The sequence below is a fragment of the Xiphophorus maculatus genome, chromosome 13 (assembly GCF_002775205.1).
Source record: "Xiphophorus maculatus strain JP 163 A chromosome 13, X_maculatus-5.0-male, whole genome shotgun sequence".
NCBI classification, from domain to species: Eukaryota; Metazoa; Chordata; class Actinopteri; order Cyprinodontiformes; family Poeciliidae; genus Xiphophorus; species Xiphophorus maculatus.
The window spans coordinates 27,313,133-27,336,134 of NC_036455.1; the positions used below are offsets into that span (position 1 = coordinate 27,313,133).

The following is a 23,002-nucleotide window of genomic DNA, read 5'->3' on the forward strand; positions in this document are numbered from 1 at the left end:
AAGATGAGCGCGCTCAAAGCGCGGACACGAGGAGGAGGATACTTCAAAATAAAAGCAAATGGGAAAAAAGTGAATTGTTCTTATGGATGACAGAATATTATTATAAAGTTTTTCCAGTAACTCAAATAAAAAAAAGCTTGTTTAATCTACAAATTCTATGCAAACATAACTATATATTACATAACTATTTATTTATGTTCATTTTAATTATTATATTGTAGCTACATGGAAACAAATTTCATATTTCAAACTAAAATATAAAATTTTAGCAAATCATTAGTTTTAGTCTGAATAGCATGATCATGTTCTTAACATTATGTATTAAATATTTGGTCGGGGTTCATTGCGGGTTTTACGTTCCCATAATAGAATACTGTGAGGGTTTAGATCAGGCCAGATGGCTGGACCCTTCATTGGCTGCATAGTTCTCGGTGTGAGAACAGCCATGGCCGGAACGGACGGGGCTGCGCGTCATGTATCCTCTGTCCCCTGCACTTTTTTCAACAGTTACACCTGTTTGATTCTATGCTGTGTGGTAACAAGTTTTTCCGAGCCGTGTTTAAATGCACCATGAGCGAGCACGTGCAATACTGGGAATTTTTGCTATTGATTAAATATCAAGTAATTACAGAGCTAGTGTCGCAGATACAAATACCGATATTATTGTTTATTTAATGTCATTATCACTGGATAATTTGGTGATTCCACTTCAGTTGGTTGATTATGATCATGATGAAATACAGATAAATGATTTCAGGCAAACCACACATGTTTTTACTAAAACAATGGGGAAAAACTAGAGTAGAATAGAAATAACATAATTCCTTTAGTATAATACTACACATAGTTGTTTAGGATAGCTCAGTCTGTACCTGTAATCTGCAAATTCCTGGGGGTGCACATCACAAACGACCTCACCTGGACTGTGAACACCACGTCTCTGGTCAAGAGGGCACAGAAACGTTTGTATTTCCTGCGGAGGATGAGAAGAGCACACCTGCCCCCGCCCATCCTCAAGACGTTCTACAGCAGCACCATAGAGAGCATTCTGACCAGCTGCCTCTCTGTGTGGTGGAGGCTGCAGCGCCTCCGACTGGAAGAACGTGAGGAGAGTGGTGCGGACAGCAGAGAGGATCATCGGGGCCCCCCTTCCCTCCATTCAGGACATTTCATCCCAGCGCTGCGTGTCCCGAGGCCGAAACATCGTCAGTGACCCCTCACACCCCCACCATGGACTGTTCTCCCTGCTGCCCTCTGCAAAGAGGTTCTGCAGCATCCGGTGCAGGTCCACCAGGTTCAGAAACAGCTTTTTCCCACTTGCCATCAGACTGCTGAACTCTTAACTGGACTGCACTCAAAAACTGGTCTCCACTTTATACCTTGCACATGTACAGAGCTAAATAACTTCTATTTTACTGTCAGTCCTGCACTTTATATTTTATATTCATATTTATATTCATATTTTATACTGTATTTTATTTTATTCTGGAGTAACCGCACAACATTGGAACCTCAAAACATTGTCCTGAGCCGTATGCAACGAAATTTGGTTCTGTATTCACCCTGTGCATGCAAAATGACAATAAAGTCAGTCTAATATAACCTAAACAGGAATCCTATTGTTTCTTTCATAGTTAATTCCAAAGGGTTATTATATTCAGCCAAATTCATATTTTCTTCCATCCATCCATCCATCCATCCATCCATCCATCCATCCATCCATTTTCTATCATCCTTGTCCTTAGAGGGGTCAGGAGGTGCCGGTGTCCATCTCCAGCTACGTTCTGGGCGAGAGGCGGGGTCACCCTGGACAGGTCGCCAGTCTGTCGCAGGGCAACACAGAAACAGACAGGACACACAACCATACACACACACACACTGACACTTAGGGAGAATTTAGAGAGACCAATTAACCTGATAGTCATGTTTTTGGACTGTGGGAGGAAGCCGGAGAACCCGGAGAGAACCCAGCATGCACAGGGAGAACATGCAAACTGCAGAAAGACTCCGGGGCGGGAATCAAACCCAGGACCTTCTTGCTGCAAGGCAACAGTGCTACAAATTCATATTTAAAATTTGAGAAATGTACATAACTGCACTCAAGTCATTCTAATTTAATCCGGCGACTGGCCCGTACTTTTTAAAGTAACGGTTGTGTGCTTAAATGTTTTTTGGTTTTGTTTTTTTATCAGTTAAATCAAATCACTTTTTATCCGTATATAGCCACAGTGGCGCAAAAGGTGGCTATGCAGTGAATGCAACGCATAGGGGCGCTGCACTAGAGGGGGCGCAAAAACGATGTGGGGAATTTATTTTTTATATAGTCAGCATTTTATGTACTTAACAGCTGTTTGTGTATGAAATGATCAATAACAGAGGAACAGCACTGATTAGGCGCCCCCCTCCCATACAGGCAGCTTGGGCAGCGGCTGAGGCGCGTTTTGTTTTCTTTTAAATTTGTAGTAATGCCTCGACAACAGGGAGCTAAAGATGGGGCGCAGAAAAAACTCCGGGGCCCAAAACAGAAAACGGAAGAGGGGGAAGGATAAAGATGTTGGAGAGACGAAGAAAAGCTTTTCAAAGTGGTTGAAAGACAGAAGGTAAGAAATGTCAGTGTATCAGCAAGAGAGTTAAATATTCAGGTTAGCTTAAGCTAGGCTACAATGATGATGTTCGCATCCACCTCAAAAATATGTAGTTGCGGCCCTGTATAGCCAAATTATATAACTATGAAATTCGATATTATTTAATTTCAAGAAGCACTCATCGAATGCAAAGAGTTTGAGTTTGTTAATGGGTTTAGCGATACATTCTGCTCCACCTCTTCCTTTGGGGATATACGATCCTGACATGACCCAAAATGAAAACGGGTTTGACCCTCCGGCCCTAGAGACAGACAAGCCATACATTTCCCAAATCCCAGCTTATTCACCAACCAGATTCATCGCTTCTTTCAGGAAGATAACAGCTTCTTCAGTTAAAGAAATATCTTTTAAAGGTGTTCACGCCACCTGCTGTTAGACCATGGTTGCTGCTGTCCCTCATCATGCCGCCGCACATACAGTATCTTCTGTGGCTTGATGTTAAACGTGTCCACGACGTGTTAAACGTAAAGCCAACAGTGGCCTAACATGTAAAGGGCTCTAAAGTGTTTTAGTTCTTACTTCAAGTGTACAAAATTAGTGGACAGATTTCACGCCGTTACATACATAAGGCATGCCTATTTAGGACATTTTTCTTAATATAATTTACATTGTTTTGAAATATGGACACAAACCAATGCTAATCGCGCTTTAACTGTTTGAGAAGGAAATTTGTTGACAAGCTCCGAGAATAAGAGCGGAGCGGTACTAATGAGGTCACGAGTGGGTTTCTGATAGAAGTAACGCCCAGAACAACCGACTCTTGAGCTGAGATTTGTATGAATTTAACCGAACACTACCGGAAATGAACGAGTAACAAAATAAAACCAACAGTGAGCCGCAACAATAGAGTTTCAGCGCAGTCTGACGTTCACGCGCCTTTATTTTGAAAGAAACCGACAGATTTATGTCTCCTATTTTACAGCAACTTGACGTCGCCGTTTTTCTTTGAGTTTCTTCCTGAACTTTTTTAGCTCATACAGTTGTAGACCGAACGGAGAAATAAACCATAATGGGAGCTTGTTTGGCTGTTGGTTCTCTTGCCAGCTGTGTGAGTACCAACTCTGCTTCCTTCGTAGAATATAATATGGGTTCTCTCGTTACTATTGATCAATTAGCAAAGTTTTTTTGGGTTTTTTTTGTGTTGTTCGACCAGACACGCCTGTCTGGATAGCAACACCGCTTCAAATGAAACTACGCCACAAAAAGAAAAAAATATTTAGCGTACGAGATTTTTATTGTTTTTTTTTATTTTTTTAGCACAATTGCTCTAAACAAGTGGCTACGTAGTTCAGCCTGTGTTTAAATTTTTGTCTTCAAGCTGTATAATTTATCAACTCTCGTTACGTTTAATAAAGCAAAATTACGTTAAAGTATAATTTTTAAATATTTGACTCATTGTTCGGTTTTCGGAACAGTGGCCCTCTGTGGCGGACCTTATAACTTTATTGACTGTCAACAGAACACAGGCTCTTTTTAGAAACAGCGAGTTAAACGGTTGCAGCGTCATTTCCGTGTTTTGTTTGGCACATGACGTCACTGTTTTTGTTTGTACCAAACAGGAATGGACGAAATTTCTATCAATGCTAAAGTTTCTTCTGTGACTCAACATTGTGGTCAAATGTGAAAAGCCTTGCTTGAAGAACACGTGTTCTGCCCAGAACTCTTCATGCTTCAGAGTTTTAGCGAAACCTGGTTCAAGTTCTGTAGAAAAAAGAAAAACTCCTTTTTAGCACCTTTTGCTATCCAAATATTAATCGGTTAATTGAAAGCTAAAAATAGTGTATTGATGCTGAATCCAGCAGAAAGGGCTGAGCTTTTCACATGTTGATGTTAGAAGTATTTTCTTAGCTACAGGATCCATATTTTGCTACAAATGACCAAGCTTTCACTAACATTCTTGAATTTTGGGGAACAGGTTTTTCTAAGTGTTTGGTTGGTTTGACAGTGCAGTGTGAAGGAGAGCAGCAGCAGCTAAAAATGGAAAGAGATGTTGCAACTCTTAAACCCAATCGAACTAGTCTACTGGACTATCAAGTGTGAAACTTGATAGCTGCTGTGATCACCCCTTAAATTTCTTTTAAGATCACAAGATATAAAGGGCATTATAATCAAAATCTATTAATATTATAATAATTATTATTAAATCTACTAGTGTGAGGTGATGCACGCTGATGGTGTACAGAGGATGGATGATCTCGGTGTATTTCTCGTGACTCGTGCTGGACCTCCCTTGTGACCCGGTTTGCAGTGCTCTGCTGAGGAGGATTGATTGTTTTTGTCCTAACCTGATTAAAATTTGTGAAGTAGCTCTTTGGTTCTGGTCTCCTGTGGGTTCCAGGAGCAAACATTTCTGCTCCCCCCATGCCTGACCAAAACATGCATCCCACCCTACACACTCTTCTACCTCCAGTCCTAATATCCCCACTCCATTCCTCCTCCAGGCGTCCTGCTTGTGCGGCTCGGCCTCCTGCCTCTTGTCGTCATGCTGCCCTTCCACATACAACTCCACCATCAGCCGGCTGGCCTTCTCCTTCCTGCTGCTGCTGGGAACTCTGGTGTCCGGCATTATGATTCTTCCAGGCATGGAGGAACATCTGAACAAGGTACTTGACAGGAAATAAAATCTGATTGGACAACAGGGATGTGTTACAGTAGATGAAGACGAGCAGCGTTGTTAACCCGGGCCCGTGTTTTTGTGGGCGTTCTGTGACACCCCAGATTCCAGGTTTCTGTAGTGGAACCATCATCTCGGGTGTGAACTGTGATATCTTCGTGGGCTACAAGTCTGTGTACCGCATGTGCTTCGCCATGGCCTGCTTCTTCTTCCTGTTCTCCATCATCATGATCCGAGTGCGCAGCAGCAAGGACCCCCGAGCAAGCATCCAAAACGGGTTGGTACAGCAGAGAGGCGCCACACTGACATCTGATGGTCAAATGTGTGCATTGCAGATTTTTTTGTAAACTGGCTTTTTTTCCCCATCGTCACCTTTCTAAAAATAATGGTCTAATTTATTATTTACCAAAAGTGATCTTTTTTCCAAAATCACCTTCTGAGAAAAAGATTTGCAGATTTTTTTTCTCCTTTTTTTTGTTGCTAAAATCAATTTTGGCAAAAAGTAGTTAGGCCATTGTTTTAGAAAGGTGATGACATTTTGTTTTGTTGCCACCTCAAACTGACATGGGTGTACGTGTGATGGATGAACCGTTGTTTTTTTTGTGCCTCCATATTCTGAAAGTATCATCTTAATCTTGCTTTGTGCTTCTCCACAACTTGACCCTTGACCTGTTTGCTGTCTTCAGGAAGCTGTTTGTTCTCTGATATTTTCTTCTAAACCTCTGAAGCTGAGACGAAATTACACACAGCAGATATTTGATTAGAGATTTGGGAAAGCTTTGTTCCATCAGATTTTATTTAAAGGTGTCAGTAAAAGCTGCTGAGTACAAACGTTTGCTGAACTTCAAACCAGTTCTCAGTAAATAAAGTTGAAAAGAAAATTAAAAATGTATGTGCTGTAGAAAAAGACAGATATAAATAGTTGGAGCAAATGAAATGTGAGAATGTTTCTAATCAAGACTGTAACCAAGTCTGTCACAATAATCAATCAATTATTTGTGTGATAAATTGAAATGAGCTTCCATTCTGATGATTAATATTTTTTTGAAGGATGATTTTGTTGAACCAGACATTATAAACCATTTTATTCATGGTTTATGTGTGGTTTTCTTATTTCAAGTGTATTTATTGTTTTTGGTTGTTGTGTGTTTTTTATTTTGTATATTTAAAATGTCTTCCGGTTCCAGTGTGGAGGGTTCGCCACGTTGATAAAGTGTTCTCAAACACTGATGAAGTGTTTGAGAAGGTGAACTTGTGTTATCATGTCTTTATCATATAGTAGTCAATGACAATATTACAGTTTATCGCAATCATTTTTGATTGCGCTAAACATATTTTAGCCAGCAAAATGTGTTATTGTGACAGGCCTAACGGTGGCCTTTGACCCTTTCTAGGTTCTGGTTCTTCAAGTTTCTGGCCTTGGTTGGTCTGACTGTGGGAGCGTTCTACATTCCTGATGGCACCTTTAACACCGGTATGTTGCCTGTTGTATACAGCAAACAAGCATCTGCGTGAGGTCACAAGTGTCACTTAGCTGCCTCCTCTGTGTTGTCAGTGTGGTACTACTTTGGCGTGGTGGGCTCCTTCGTCTTCATCATCATCCAGCTCATCCTGCTGGTCGACTTTGCTCATTCCTGGAACCAGTCGTGGCTAGAGAAGGCCGAGAACGGAAACACAAAGTGCTGGTTTGCAGGTAGAAAGCTCTCCCGTGTCGACGTGTCGTAGGGCCGACCAGCGGAGCTGCTCTCTGACTCCGTGACTGTCGTTCCTTCTCCAGCCCTGCTGTCGTTCACCTTCGCCTTTTACGCCCTGGCCTTTACCGCCGTCGTCCTCTTCTATGTGTTTTACACCCAACCTGCCGACTGCACCGAGCACAAGGTCTTCATCAGCCTCAACTTCCTCTTCTGCATCGCTGTGTCCATCGTGGCCATTCTGCCCAAAGTTCAGGTAACGTTGCACTGCAAAAACACTGAATCTGATCAAGTTTTTTTTTTGTTGGTCTAGTTTCTAGAGCGAGTTTCTTGGTACACTTGAAATGAGACAAAACTAACTGTAGAAGCTTGTTGTAAGCCAGTAATTTCTTAATATTGATTAAAAGTAGGTACTCATTCCACTGGATAGATGGGTTTTAGCACAGTTAGAATTTAAAGTACAAATAACACGCCAATGTATCTTCTTTTTTGTAGAGTGTTCTCTCTATGCCAGTGGATTTTTTGTTTGCTTTTTTATGATCTGTTATTCACCAATTAGCATACAAAACAAACATTACAGAGTAGCAAACAGGTATTAATCTATAGCAAATATTAAGCAAAAAGAGCAAACAAAGATAATATCCAAAACAAAAGAACAACAAAGGCGTGTGAAAGAAAAAAAAATTAATGGAGACATTTAAGACACAGAACATAACCAAGTGGTGACAACAAAAATGGAATTGTTTAACATGTGGGTTAGGATAATTCTTTCTTATCTTGGCAGTTATTTTTTCTTTTTATATTATGTGTTATGACTTTTGTCAGAGTATTGAAACTGTGAAGCATGTTGTCTTAAACTGTTGTAAAGACTTGGATGAAAGGAAACATTTGCTGTACCAAATGGCAACTCAAGTATCACACATTGTTTCTATGTAGTATTGGATTGGCAATCCAGTGTATGTGGAGGCAAATATTAGGTGTCTTTTCTGTAGATTTAAGAAGTCATAGGATGTGGAACTTTTAGGTGGCACTAATACACCTTTATGTACGTAAGCTGCCTTTAAAGTTCACATGAGACGAATAAGGAAATGCAGAAAACATTAAGGTGATTGGCCAGAGTTGCGGTAAAGTGTTGATGACTGGGGAAACTTACAAAATATATGAATGATGATTGAATTTGTGTTAGTAGTTGCGATCACACCTTTTTAGGGAGACTGATTGGAGTGTCTCCAGTGGGCTCGGCCCTGTTAAAGCGCCTCTCTGCTCCATTTGCTCACAGGAGGCTCAGCCCACCTCAGGCCTCCTCCAGGCTTCCATCATCTCCCTTTACACCATGTACCTCACCTGGTCAGCCATGACCAACAACCCCAGTAAGTCCCAGCAGACGTCATCCTGCTTTGTTTCACAAGTAGAGTAAAAACAGTCACTAATCCTTATGCATTCTCCTCACCGTAGACAAGCAATGTAACCCCAGCCTGTTGAGTTTGGTCCAGTCCAAGCCTACACCTGTGGAACCCTCTCCCACACCTGCTCCAGGCAACGTGCAGTGGTGGGACGCGCAGAGCATTGTGGGACTCCTCATCTTCTTGTTCTGCACACTCTATGCCAGGTACTCTATTGTTATTGCCTTTGTTTCTTGTAATTTTGGTGTTTGTGGTATACAGATAATGAGAACTCTAAATTTAGTGTCTTAGAAAACTAGAATACTGTGAAAAATATAATTTATAAAAACTGCCGTCACACCCTAACTAGCTAATTAACTCCAAACACCTGCAAGGGTTTTGTGAGCGCGCTCTCATTCTGGGTGAGTCGACTGCAGAGTCTCAGACAGTTCCAGGGCTCCTCGCCCTGCGCTGCAGTGTGTTGCTGTTGGACCGGCTGCCTTCTCTCTCCCCACAGCATCCGCTCCTCCAACAACTCCCAGGTGAACAAGCTGATGCAGACGGAGGAGGGCCAGGGTCTGACTGCCGACCAGGACGTCTCAGCCGGGGAGGACGGAGTCCACCGGGCCGTGGACAACGAAGAGGAAGGAGTCACCTACAGCTACTCCTTCTTCCACTTTAGCCTCTTCCTGGCCTCTCTCTACATCATGATGACCCTCACCAACTGGTTTCAGTAAGTATCCCACCCATAACCCAGACTCCTGAACTCCCCGCTGCTGAGCCGATTGCCCTGTGAATCCCCAGACCCGGCACCGACAACAAGACCATGCAGACGGCCATGCCGGCCGTGTGGGTGAAGATCAGCTCCAGCTGGATTGGATTGGCCCTCTACTTGTGGACCCTGGTGGCTCCTGTGGCGCTTCCTGGCCGAGACTTCAGCTAGAAGTCTCAGCGCGCTGCACGTTTCCTCCAACTGTCCATATACTGACGTTACTGTGTGTGTGTAGTTATGGGATGTTGAATTTAGAAGTTTGAGCTTTAATCACGTTCCAGTTTTCTGCTCAGGTCTTTCCCTGTTAGTCATAGTTACTGAGAGCTTTACATGCTGAAGAAATCAGGACAGATCCCTCTAGTTCACTGGGGTCCAGACTTTTTTTTTGCCCTGGGGGCCAAAACTGGCATTCCACAAAATGTGTAAAATTAAAAATGCAAAAATTAGTTGGTGATTTTCAGCTTTACCTACTCAACAAAACATTTGTATCAAGTCTATGTATTACTATAAATATTAAACACAAACTGTTGCCTTTATTAAAAGAAAAAACATTTTCAAATTTCGAGTCAGCTGTTTTCTATTATGTCGGTCAAATTTTGATCACTCTTGACTTGTGGTCAGGGGCCAAACAAAATCATTTAAAGGGCCACAAATGGGCCCCTAGGACACACTTTGCCCCCTGTTCTAATTAGTATGTTTTGAGAAATAATAATGTTTCTAAACACATCTGCTGGGTTTGTTGTCCACAGTCACAACAGAAGTACCTTATTGTTGGTTTCTGCCTTTGTATTGTTCAATTACTGTTACAGCAGAGTGAAGATCAGATGTTGTCCTCCAGGTGACGCTGTTGTCCTTTTGAGTTAATGTGTTGGCTTACTAAGATTTCCTCATCTTTCTGTTTTTAATCCTGGTTTCTCACAAAGCCACCATGTCAGGCTAGTCGGGATTCCTATAAGTCCTGCTTCACTTTCTTCATTGATCACATGATTCTCCTGGTGAAACACTGATAAACAACGTGCAATCACAAGCTTTAGCTGCTTCCTCAAGCATATTTCCTCCAGGTTTAGTTATGCTGCTGGGGAAACCTAATTTCTTTCCAAGGCTCTGCAGAGCCGCACTGATGCTCCAACGTCTCATCCAGAGGGACAATCTTTGACTTGTGTTTATTGCTTTAAACAGATTTCTGAACTAAACCAAATTTAAGCTCTGCACACAAGGCTCTTTTTTTGTATTAAATCTGCCAAAGATATTTTCTTAGAACAGTTTAATAAAAATATTAGTTCATGTAATAACACAAATGAATATCAGGTTGTATTATTCCCGCTGGTTAAATCTGAGACTGGTTTACTGTCTGTCTTTTTATGGCTTTTATTAAACCACTTTCAAACAACGCCTCAGCTGTCCCCTTGGTTTCAATCTTCGTTGCTTGAATCAAACTGGCTCGTTTTATTTTCAACAGCCTATTTGTTTCCTGTAAACACATAGGCTTGCTGTAAATTAAATGAATTTGCAGAGCCTAAGTATTCATTCCTGGACATTTTATTTTAATTATTTTATTGATTTTTTTTTTACAAATCAATCGTGATTAAAAAAATTCGCGAAACTGATTTCTAAAAAGTGCAAATGCAAATATATAATTGTATACTCCCTCTAAAGAGGATATGTGTAATGTAAACATGTTCTTTTTTTATATTTACATATTTGTTAAAGCTGTCACAATATTGACAATAGTACATGAGACATAATTTGTGAAAACAGTCCAGATCTTCCACCTCCTCTCTGTGGTCCTACTGCTATCTGCAGAAATGCACCATGTCCAATCAGAAACAACCAATTAGAACCAGGAGGAGGGTCTTACTGCTGTCAGTCAAGCTTGTATACTCATTGTGTTAAAGGCAGAGAAGCAACTTGCCTTTAGAGGAAGACTGCTTATATGTAATCGGTGGTCATGCTAACTAGCTTTAGCATTGGTTATGGTGTCAGACTGCCCAAGGCAGCTGCACCTACTATGCAGATGCTTCCCACAATTGGTGAGCGGAATAACAACCAAAGGTGTTTCTACTAAACACTGACTGCAATGGGGTGAATATTAGTGCAATTATGTATATAATGTTAAATATGAAAGGCCTGTACTTGTATAGTGCTTTATCTTCTCCAGCCCATCGGCCTTTTCTTGTACACCGTGACAACATTTTGTTCTCTTCCCACCTACTCCTGTGACAAGTTTAAAAATGAGCCCCACACAGCAGTCTAATGAATACCACTGGGGCCAGCTATTTTAAAGAAGTGCATCCCCCACTTGGCTGCTGCAGCGTGTATTTTCTCCACCTGGGTTGCCTGGCGCTCGGAGTCCTCCAGGATGCTGGGTGGGCGTGGTCGACAGATGATCCTCTTGAGAAAGAGATGAATATATGAAATCACAAAACGGCAGAGGAGAGTCTCCCCCAGCAGAGCCTGATTCTATAAGTGGCTTAAGCAACTGATCAGAGCCTCATCTGGCTTATGTAACAACATAAGGTTGGCCTGCTGCTCACAGCTGGGCTGGGGGGCTTCCAGTCTTATTGGACTCCACAGCAAAGTGGGACAGTGTGGGGAGGAACGTATAAATGTTGCAATAATTCCCAGTGCATCCTCTATAGTGCCTAATAGTGAGGAAAGGCCTTCTGGAGGAGATATGGTGGAGCCTTCAGTTACCCTCACAGAGGAGCAGGTAAACACTGAGCTAAGCTCCCAGGACGGAGGACCAGGCTGACATGGAGTTTTTAACTGAAGTAGACCGCTGGCCCATCTACTACAGGTACACAAACACATACATGGTGGAATAAAGAGTGGCTAGACAGTGTTGGGAATCAAAATTGGTCTATATAATTATTCATAATTTATTGTTAATGTAATTATTATTAAAGTTAAAGTTTCTCTGCTTGAATCTGGGCTCCAATATCTCTGGAATCATGAGTCAAACTTGTCAGTCCCTCGTGAAGGAATAAATTCAAAACCACCGGAGAGGAGAAATCACTTCAAACAGATCGGAGGATTACAGCGAATGGAAACTGGAAACCACTCACCGGCAATTTAAAGACAAAACTTATCAAGGAAAATTGTATTATGTAAAGTGAATGATGAAGGATTGTTGATATTATGCAATTCACTGATTGTTCGTTGACCTGAACTTGTGTAGAAGTTTGGGAGATTGCCTGTGAATCGTCTACAAATTATGCTTTTATTTTGAAAAAAAAAACTGTTGGAATTATAAGCGGAAAACGCTACAAAGCCCCAACAAATCCATTGTTCTTCAACTTTAAAATAATGAAGTTACATGACTTATTCTGCAAGCAGGGTACACCCTGGGCAGGCCGCCAGTCCATCGCAGTGCAACCATATCTGGAATGAATTAATCTCACACATCAGTACTTGGTCCTTATCTACTACAGAAGTAATGCTTGATGTTCCCAATGCTACTGTAGGTTGTTCCCCTACGAAATGACACACCAGGGCCACGCCCTTATCTGGTATTCAGCACACATGGTGCCAAAACCCAACGTTGCTCACTGTAGGTGATGGGCCAGCAGAGGGGGCTCCTTGTACCTTCCTGGCCAACAGTGGCTCAGGAGGTAGAGGTTTGTCCTGTAACCGGTGGTCTACCAGTTCAAACCCCCGCTTTGTCCATCTCACTCACTTTGGTGTTATGTCTTTGGGTAAAACATTTGACCCGCTTTGCCTCTATTGGTCAGAAGGCCCTGTGGTGCAGACTGAGTGGTAGCCCCATATTCCTGTCAGTCTGGTATGTAAGACTCGGTGCAAGTGGAGGGTGTTTCTCGTTTCTTTGGAGTTAGCCCAGATCAGACCCGGGAGCCAAGGGTCTACAACCATGTGCTTTACAGTGAGCTCCACTATCCAAGCAGGAGTCCAGGGCTCTCCCCTGTCTGTCTGCTCCAGGGGAGGTTTGCCTCTTTATGTCTTCTGCCATGTGGTGCCAAGATTCATCTACAAGTTAAAATGCTGCCAAGGATGGCACACTTCTTTTTTTTTTTACACAGGACCAAATGAAATGCTGGAAGTTCAGGGGAGATCAGGCTTTTGTCAGCTTCCAAATTATGAAACAATTTACCAGTACAAATTATAAATCTGCATAGGCTCCACCTTTTCTCCTTGGATTTTCAACCATTTATTAGTTGTTCCTTTTCTGATTTTGTTCATGTCTCTGTCATACTTACTTGTTTACACTACTTGTATTTTGCTTCTGCTTTTAATAATTTTCTTTTAGATTAATAATAAAAAAAAACTTCTAAAAAGTCATGTTGGTGTTTTTTTTAAAGCGCTTTGGTCAGTGTCTAATGTTTTTAAAGTGGTTTTTAAATAAAGCTGATATGACTAATAAATGAAATCATCATTTGGAAAGTACACTTAGTATTACACTACCTTTGTCTGATTTTAAAATGTACCAACGTTACAGAACTGATAGGCAAAAAATAAAATAAATAAAAACAAACAAAAACAACAATAATAAAAAAAAAGAATATAAGCCCTGGAATGTTTGATATTTAACAGGACCTTTGGCAAAATTGGTGCATCAGCTTTCAAAGACTTTCTGTCCTGGTGATACCTGCAGTAGTGAAGCAAGGAAGAATCAATATTGCTTTACACTATGAAAAGTAAAATTTCAGTAAAGCACTGAGGTTTTTTGTTTTGGCTTTGAAGACTTTGAATTTAAAACAAAAATAGACGTTTACTTAGTTTTTAAGTCCTTAAAGCAGGGGTCCCCAAACTTTCTCCTGTGAGGGCCACATAACTTGTCCCTTCTCTGATGGGGGGCCGGGGTCAGTTTGTAACAGAAAAAGTGTGACGATTGTAAGAGTGCTAAACATAAAAATGTATTGTTTTTCAGAAAGCACAATCAAATAACCTTTTCTGGATTCTTCAGAGAACAAAAGTCAGGAAATAACACTATTTATGAAATAAATAATAACCAAATAACACTGGGTTCTCCACATAAAAAAAGGGTTAGGGTCAATTATATGCATGTATAAAATAGTTACTAACTAGTAGTTAATAATAAATAAAGTTCATTACTAAGGAACATTTATTTTATTGCAAAAGTCCAACTTATCAAATAAAAATGCACATATATGAAAATACTCTGGTATTGTTCAGGGGGCCGGACCAAATGTGGAGGCGGGCCGCATCTGGCCCGCGGGCCGTAGTTTGGGGACCACTGCCTTAAAGCATTAATAAGATTTGCCTTCGGGGTTTTACTTTGAAATTCCTTTGAACCACTTCCGGCATTGTCCCAGTTCACATCGCGCGGCTTGACGGATCCTGAGAAGCCGTGGAAGAGCCGCAGAGAAGTGAACTTCAGCATCCAGCAGGTAAGCCACATTAGGCTGTAGACTGAGGGCTCAGCCGGCCATGGCTTCAAACGCTTCATCTACTGCGTCGCCTACATACCTGAAATATTCTATAGGCGACATTTTGACAGCGGAGCATGGTTTCCATCATCTTGTTTCAAACGGGGGGAAATAAAAGGCAGCTAAGCGGTTGTTGCAGGAGGAGGCTGACAGGAATGGTTGGGAGCTTCTCTGTTTCCTTTGCTTTTAACTGCGTTGTTTTGACCCGAACTGGACCGGAACTGGACCGTTCACCCCCAGAAAACTGATTTCATTCATTGTCTCCTGAGGCTGAGGAGAAGAGGCGGCGGCGAGCTGCGGCAAGTCGAGCACAGACAGACCGGAAGTTGGAGCTGCTGCGCTTCAAAACAAACGCTTTTGTATTTTTTATTTTATCTTATTTACATTGAATGAATAAGGCGCGCGCAGCATTGAGTCTTGGCTTTACACATTCTTTTGCTTAAAAAATAGCTGGGAAGCTGACGGAAACACGAACACGGTAGCAGGCTTTCCTCAGTCATGGAGTCTTATTTTGAAAGCTAATTTTCTTTGGCTTGTAAATTCTTCTGACTTGACGGTGAAATGGCTCAGCGCAGTTCAGGCGGTGGTAATATGCTCTTTTAATTTAGATCGCAATTACATACGCTGCTGTGTGTTGAAAACGCGTATTTTAAGGATTTTGAAATCAATAAGAGTAGCTGTAGTCATAAAAAAAATAATTCTAAAAGATGAGGTTGTAGGACAGGTGTGTCATCGGTCACGGCTGCGGTTATTGGCCGCTGGTAGTCCGCCTTACGCGGCGTTGCTGTTGGCGACAGGAGCTCTCTGCGCATCGCCTGGAGCAAACAAGCCTCCATTCAAAAAAAAAAAAATCTGCAAAGTTCCTATGTAATAAAACGGCTCTAAGTGCGCATGCCCGAGGAGAGCATGCTCGGAGATGCTTTCTATTCTATTTTTATACATTTGTTTTTCTGCTCTCTTCTGTTGCTCGTGTGTTTGGAGGTGACGTCCCTAACGGTTCGCAGACTAACATATGTGAGATTTGCTGGAGAAAAAACCTCAGATCGAACCCAGCGCTGTCGTTGTGCCGTCCCACTGCTGCTGCCCGGTTCTGCACATCAGGAATCCAACATGACATCATGCATGAGAAACAGTCCCGCTCTGGGATCAAATCGCCGATAACATTACATAATAACTGCTCAGCTTAAAATGCTGCACTTATTTGGATGTTAGTGTGAGGAGCAAGTGGATAAGCCTTCACTGGGTCTGATTATTTTGGCAACATTATATGGGATTCCATTAGTGCCAGAAATATATCTATTTAAGATTTTTTTGTAGCAGTCTTATGTAATGTAACACCTTTATGTCCATTTGAACGACTGACATCTATGTATAAGTAAGGTGCATATGATATGTTAAGTGATATGTTATGCAAACCTTTCATAGCTATACAACTGGAAAATGTTTTTTTGTTTGTTTATAAACAAGTCGGATTAATTCAAAATGCCAAACACCATGGGATATTTATTTATGTAACAATAGTGTATATGAAATATTCCAGGCAAAATGGTGAACACTGGGATGAAATAAAAACAGAGAAAATATTAGCTTTTCTTTATAAAAAATGTGTCATATGAAAAAGAGACAAAATCCAGAAAAAAAAGAAGTTATAATTTGTGACTAACTTTATTGAGCTACTTAATATAATTACAAAACACATTTAGATTATTTTTGTTCAACTAAGAATATAGGAAAAGGAAAGAAAAGTTTTATAAATATATATTAGGTCTGGGACGTTTTTTCTTTAGCGTACAAACGTCCCGAGCCGGAACCTCTGCTGCAGGTTTCTGGTGCACCTGTAAATCAAACGGACAAGTCTGCATTCAAAGCGATGAATGACAAAGCTGTTTCTCTTAGCCCACTGGGGTCTAACTTTTTCTTTAAAAAAAATGCTAAAATGAGTTAGCCTATCAGCAAATCTCTTCAAACCAAAAATAGCATCTCAGTGCTAAACATGTAGCAGCAGCACATGTCCCTATCACTGTCAGCTTCCACAGTCCACATTTCTAAAGATGGATTTTTTCAAGGGAGGTACAAGACTGATCAGGAGTTCCTGAAACACTAGAAAACTGAGTGGCTATGAAAGTATTTTGCACCAATCTACGTTTGCATATCTCTTTTTTACATATGCACTTAGACATGTTACATTACATAAAGGCTCTACACACATCTTACATAAACACTTAAATGTATTTTTGGCACTAATGGAATCCTATAACATTGAAGGCATTTTTTGTATTCTAAGGGATATAAGATGTAATGGTAGAAGGGTGGTGCAAGAAAATAATTTAGTGGACAGGTAAATCCTTGTGCTGCTGGATTAGAGGGCAGCTGAGGACACCTGGATTCTAAAATGGATGGAGAGAAAAAAGAAACATTTTTAATCATAAGCAGATATACTGAAAGTAGGGGGGAAAGCCAGCAGTAAGAGGTCAGTGATGTCAGTGTCTGTCTTAAAGTGGTATACACTACAGATGGCCCAGATGTAAACACAGAGGAGCCATGCATGCACCGCTCAAGCTCACAGGTGATAACTGAAATAAAATGTCTTTTTTATACCATTTAAATATTTATGACTGTTTTGTCATGTACATATACAGTTTGTATATATATATAATTATTATTGGCATTAGTAGTAGTATTAATGTACGTTTGTGCACACATTTTTTTGTAATTCGAAAAGGGGGAAACCCTGTCACATCAGTTAGTGTTGATAATAATTGATTAGACTTTTGTATGGCGGACGTCCGCTTTGCGGAGGACGTGGGGACATTCTATGATTGAAGAACGTCCCACCATGTTGGGGACAAAACGGAAACTGCTACTGCACCTGTTATGCAACAAGTTGTTGCTAGGTAACCAATGAGTGAGTCAACAACCTAGCTTCGTTGGCCATGAGAGCTTGAGCAGCTAGCTAAGCCAGGTCGTTGGTTGATAAGTTCACTTGATAAGTTCACAATTCAGTGAAATGATCAAACTTCTACCAGACGTATTTTCTATTGATATTGATCAGGTGTCGATCGCGATAGCTACTGTTATTGTTTTATCGCCCAGCCCAATAAGCGCGTATCCTCTGCTGTTCCCACTTCACAAGGCTTCATCAGTGCTCAGAATTCCTTGATGTTTTAGTGACGTATAATGACCGTATTGTTACGCTCAATGGCAACTGCTTCATGTCGGAGTGTTTCTTGATACAGGACATGAGTCAGGACTGAAAAAACCCCAGTCTGAGCACCGGCCTTACCCAGCAACACACACACACACACACGCACACACACACACGCGCCCACACACACACACACACACACAGTGGTGGGATGGTAAAGATTTCTGCTGCCTGCAGAGTCTCTGAGTGTGTCTTGAAACCTGCTGAATTATGAAATGCTACTGTCTGAGTTTTTCCAATGTCTCTATCAAAGGTCCCTTTGAGCTGAGCGGAGTGCAGCAGAGCCGGAGAGGACAACATTGGTATTCAGGGGCCTCAGTCTTATGGTGTAACCATTGGGAGTCTCATCCAGGCCTGGCATGATAACAAATTTTGTTGGACAATAAATTGTCCCAAAAATGATTGCGATAAATGATAATATTAGTATTCTCAGACCATTTTCAATTAATGGAATAATAGAAGTATGTCTGCTAAAGACAAATAATTATAATGTCATTTTTGAAGAACATTTAACACAGGAACTGGAAAACATTTTAAACATACAATACAAACAAAACCGATGTTTGTCATTTTTTTAAATAAGATATCACTTTTGGTCCTATTAAAAAAAAACTGGGCCGATATTAACAATCGATATTTATTTCCATCTTGTTGCCGTTTGTTTCTGGAGGCCATTATCTGCTGTTTCATGTAACAGCGATAGTGAAGCAGCAAAGGATTGTGGGGAGTTTAACTGAAACAGAGTGGTGAAGTCAGCGATGGGGTCATTTATGCTTAAAATTGGTATCACGTCAATAATGATAATAACAATGTTGAGCCAAATTTTTATGCTGGTGCATCACTAGTACATGTAATTTCTTGGTTTTTTAGTTTTAATAAATGAGCAAAACACTCAAAACAATGTTTCTACATTGTCATAATATAGTATTTATGTTGAATTTTGTTTACTGAGATTAGTTTATATTAATTTTAAAAAAAGTTGGAACTTAAAAAAGTAAAGCTCTGTGAATACTTTCTGGATCTCCTGTACATGTGGATAAACACACATGTACTTTTCCAGTGATTATTGTGCAGATCATGATGTCATTTTGCAATACTCCAAGTTTCCCCGTGTGCTTTTAGAAGCGTTACCTTGATCGGGTGATGCTCCTTTAGCTTCTGCATCATAACTGGAAAATCTTTATTTCCAAGTGCAGAAGTCACGGGTTGGAGTGACATTTTCTGCTCCATACAGCTGGAGAAGAGTCCGCTTTCTCACTAAAATTCCACTAAAATTAATTTAAACCAAAGGAATGGCGTGGTGGAATATCGTAGCAGGTTTGGAACTGCACCGTTTTAAAACCTCGGTGTACTCTGATGCCTCGGCCAGAGGTGAACACATCAAATCTACATCCAGAAACAATGAAAGAGACGCTCGGTGCTGTGGCGGAGACTGCTGAGCTAGCGTTTGGCTTATGAGAGAGGAATAAATCTGCTTCTGATATACTCTGGGGTTAAACAAATCCCTTGTCGTGGATCACACATTTATCATTTAAGAACGCAGGATTAAAGACGTAGTGTAAACAACGAGCACCGAGGTGTGTGAGGATCTCCAGGGCAAACACAGCTGTGTGTGTGTGTAGCTGGAGGGTGGAGGTGACCCTGGTCTTCCCTGGCTTCTGACACACCAGCTCACCAGTGTGCAAACAGATTCCCTCCTCACCAGCAGCCAGCCCTACACAAAAAACCCACTCCCTTCATTGTTAGCGAAAGGACACACTCTTTTACATCCGAGTGTGTTGGCTGCACATTTCTTCGCTGGTGATTTTTGGAAGCTTAGTGGAAAGAAAGCTTGCACCTGTGCACTGTTCTCCCTCCGATGTTGTGTCTACAGGGACGGCGTGTGTGTGGAGGGAAGCATGGGAACAGGAGCGTGTGTCGCTCCCTTGGCTGAGCAGCATCCTCTGCTAGAAGGAGGAGGAGGAAGAGGATGCCATCAGTGACCCCGGAGGCGAGCGTATGGACTCAGCTTGGGTTGCTCTGCGAGGTGGAAGGGGCCTCTGCTTTGCGGGGCCCCTGCAGAGAGAGCAGCCTGTTAGGCAGAAGGTCCATCAGCTGCAGCGCTCATTCACAAATCACCTCGTGAACTCATGAAGAGAAGCCACGACACGAAGCCGCATTCATGCCTGGAGTCGGACGGCCGTTCTGCAAACATCACAGCTTTCATTCAGGAACGTAGCTAACGATTATTTTACTAATCAATTATTCTGATGATAAAAACATTATTCTGACGATTAATCAATCTAGTCAGATTTTTAAAAATGGGATTTTCTGATTGTTTTTTTTATTATTTAGCCACTTAGGTCTTTTCATACAATCTTAGAAATACATTAAAATATACAAATAAACATTTTTTTAAATTAGAAAATTAACATTTTATTATTCTACATGCGGTAACAGCATTCCCTTAGTAAACGCTTGATCATTTGTAACAAAGGAGGCATCTGCAGCTAAAAAACATTTCTAACAGCAACATGTGAGAAGCTCAGGCCTTTCTGTTGGACTGAACATCAATACACTGAAGGACTGATCTGCTGATTATTTTATGGATTAACTGATTAACAATTGGATAACAAAAACCGTTTAATAGGATCTTTTTAAACAGAATTTCAACCAGGTAATGCTAAAAATTTGCCACACGAGAAACTCTTGCTAGAACATATTTAGAGACAAAAAGTCTTTTTTTATTTCTTTACATTTTGTGTAGTTTTGGCTTAATTACCTCTTTCAGCAAATGGCCGTTTCTGAGCCTGTGTACTGCAGTTAACGATGAATCGATTACTAAATCAGTTGGCAATTTAAAAAAAAACCCATCAATTTGTCACAATTAATCCCAGTCATTGTTCACTGTCCTCTGGGCCAGTTTCACACACATCTTTTCACACAGTAACATTTGAACTGTTACAGATTTCCAAGTGCGTTGGATTTGATGAACTCTAATAAAAAAAACAAAAGTTTGGAAAAGAAGGTGTAGGACTGGGCCAGAGGAAGTCCAGACCACAAGGGGGTTTTAGAAAGATGTGCAGCATTGGATTTCTGCAAAAATCTCTCTCTCTTGTTTGAGCCAGGCGAGTCGATCCAGATAAAAAATGACTTTGGACTCCCCGGCTTCACAGGCAGGCAGAACAGGACAGAACTGGAGCTGCTTTTTTTGATGCTATTATCTTGAGTTTGTTGGGCGTCATCTCCATGTTTATCCCGCCGTCCTTAAAGCTTGGGAGGATTCCAGAGCACAGGAAGCAGACTGCAGGATTTAGTGTTACGTAACAGCAGTTGTGGGTTGGTGTGGACCGGCCCCTCTGTGGGTCTGTGGTCCGTGATCTCTGTGCGATAGAGGCTGCGGCGCTGGTAGCCTGATTTCCCACGGAGCTGCTGCTGGCTCTGCTGCAGCAGCTCCTACAGGTGAACCACGGCATCTCTGCCAGCCTTGTCCCAATTACTGCTCTGCATCATAAGTGGATGTCAAAACATTCGCTCTGTGTAGAGTTACAGCAGCGATATGTGTTTGTGTGTGTGAATGTATGGATTCCTGAACAGCCAGGCTTCTCTGGCAGGCTGCTGAGTCCCTGTCTGTTGATTCTCTGTTGGTGAAATAGGAGAACATATGGGTCGCTCTCGCTCTCTCTCTCTTTCTCTCCTTCTCTGTCTGCATTACATCATCTTGAAATGTAAGTAAGCTGGTTTGCCTTTTCAGGCAAGCTCAAGAAATACAAGAAACTTTTGTGTTTGCGTGAGTTTGTTTAGATAGAAAAAAAAAGCAGTAATAGATTTCTGGCCAAAAACAGAATTTTTTTAAACGTTTTGAGATTAATGTCATAAATTTTCTAGAAAAATTGTGGAAATATCCCTCCATCCATCCATTTTCTTCCTCTTATCCGGGGTTGGGTTGTGAGGGTAGCAGCTTCAGAAGGGAGGCCCAGACTTCCCTCTCTCCGGCCACTTCTTCCAGCTCCTCCGGGGGAATCCCAAGGCGTTCCCAGGCCAGCCGAGAGACATAGTCCTAACCTAGTAGGATTTGGAGGCACTGATCCCCATCCCGGCCGCTACACACTTGGCTGCGAATCGCTCCAGCGAGAGCTGCAGATCACGACCTGATGAAGCCAATAGGACCACATCATCCGCAAAAAGCAGAGATGCAATCCTAAGGTCACCAAAACGGATCCCCTCAACACCTTGGCTGCGCCTAGAAATTCTGTCCATGACAGTAATGAACAGAATCGGTGACAAAGGGCAGCCCTGGCGGAGTTCAACCCTCACCAGAAATGAGCCCAACTTACTGCCGGCAATGCGGACCAGATTCTGACACCGGTCATACAGTACCCCATACTCCCGGAGAACCCCCCACAGGGCTCCCTGAGGGACACGGTCGAACGCCTTCTCCAAGTCCACAAAACACATGTAGACCGGTTGGGCGAACTCCCATGCACCCTCCAGGACCCTGCTGCGGGTGTAGAGCTGGTCCAGTGTTCCACAACCAGGACGAAAACCACACTGCTCTTCCTGAATCCGAGGTTCGACTATCCAACGGACCCTCCTCTCCAGGACTCCTGAATATGTGACCCCCTGTAATTGGAGCACACCCTCTGGCCCCCCTTTCTGAACAGGGGGACCACCACCCCAGTCTGCCAATCCAGGGGAACTGCCCCAAATGTCCATGCGATATTGCAGAGTCGGTCAGATTGAGGAGGTCTTCAAAGTATTCTGCCCACCGGCCCACAACGTCCCGAGTCGAGGTCAGCAGCACACCATCCCCACTATAAACAGTGTTGGTGCTGTACTGCTTCCCCCTCCTGAGACACCAGATGGTGGACCAGAATCGCCTCGAAGCCGTGCGGAAGTCTTTCTCCATGGCCTCTCCAAACTCCTCCCATGCCCAAGTTTTTGCCTCAGCAACTACCCGAGCCGCATGCCGCTTCGCCCACCAGTACCCATCAGCTACTTTAGGAGTCCCACAGGCCAAAAATGCCTGATAGGACTCCTTCTTCAGCCTGATAGCATCCCTCACTGAAGATGTCCACCAAGAAGGTTCGAGGGTTGCCGCTGCGACAGGCACCGACAACCTTGTGGCCACAGCTCCGATAAGCTGCCTCGACAATGGAGGCACGGAACATGGTCCACTCAGACTCCATGTCCCCCACTTCCCCCGGGACGTGTTCGAAGTTCTGCCGGAGATGGGAGTTAAAGCTCCGTCTCACAGGGGATTCCGCCAGACGTTCCCAGCAGACCCTCACAACACGTTTGGACCTGCC

General features: G+C 42.2%; 1 protein-coding gene across 1 annotated transcript; it reads left to right on the forward strand.

Annotated features, from left to right (window-relative positions):
* Window positions 1-3,585: 3,585 nt before the first annotated feature.
* LOC102219427 (serine incorporator 1-like) lies at window positions 3,586-10,496 on the forward strand. Its single transcript, XM_005810817.3, has 10 exons — window positions 3,586-3,693; window positions 5,087-5,248; window positions 5,364-5,536; window positions 6,654-6,733; window positions 6,815-6,952; window positions 7,037-7,206; window positions 8,230-8,320; window positions 8,406-8,559; window positions 8,850-9,065; window positions 9,137-10,496. The coding sequence occupies exons 1-10, from the start codon at window positions 3,655-3,657 to the stop codon at window positions 9,273-9,275; spliced, it is 1,362 nt and encodes a 453-aa protein (XP_005810874.1). The 5' UTR covers window positions 3,586-3,654; the 3' UTR covers window positions 9,276-10,496.
* The last annotated feature ends 12,506 nt before the right edge of the window (window positions 10,497-23,002 follow it).

Bases quoted from the DNA above. Each gene is read 5' to 3' on its own strand.
- LOC102219427 (XM_005810817.3), top strand. From the start codon at position 3,655: ATGGGAGCTTGTTTGGCTGTTGGTTCTCTTGCCAGCTGT. The intron at 5,249-5,363 runs GTACTTGACAGG...GTGACACCCCAG, and splicing joins TGGAGGAACATCTGAACAAG to ATTCCAGGTTTCTGTAGTGG. The intron at 6,953-7,036 runs GTAGAAAGCTCT...TTCCTTCTCCAG, and splicing joins CACAAAGTGCTGGTTTGCAG to CCCTGCTGTCGTTCACCTTC.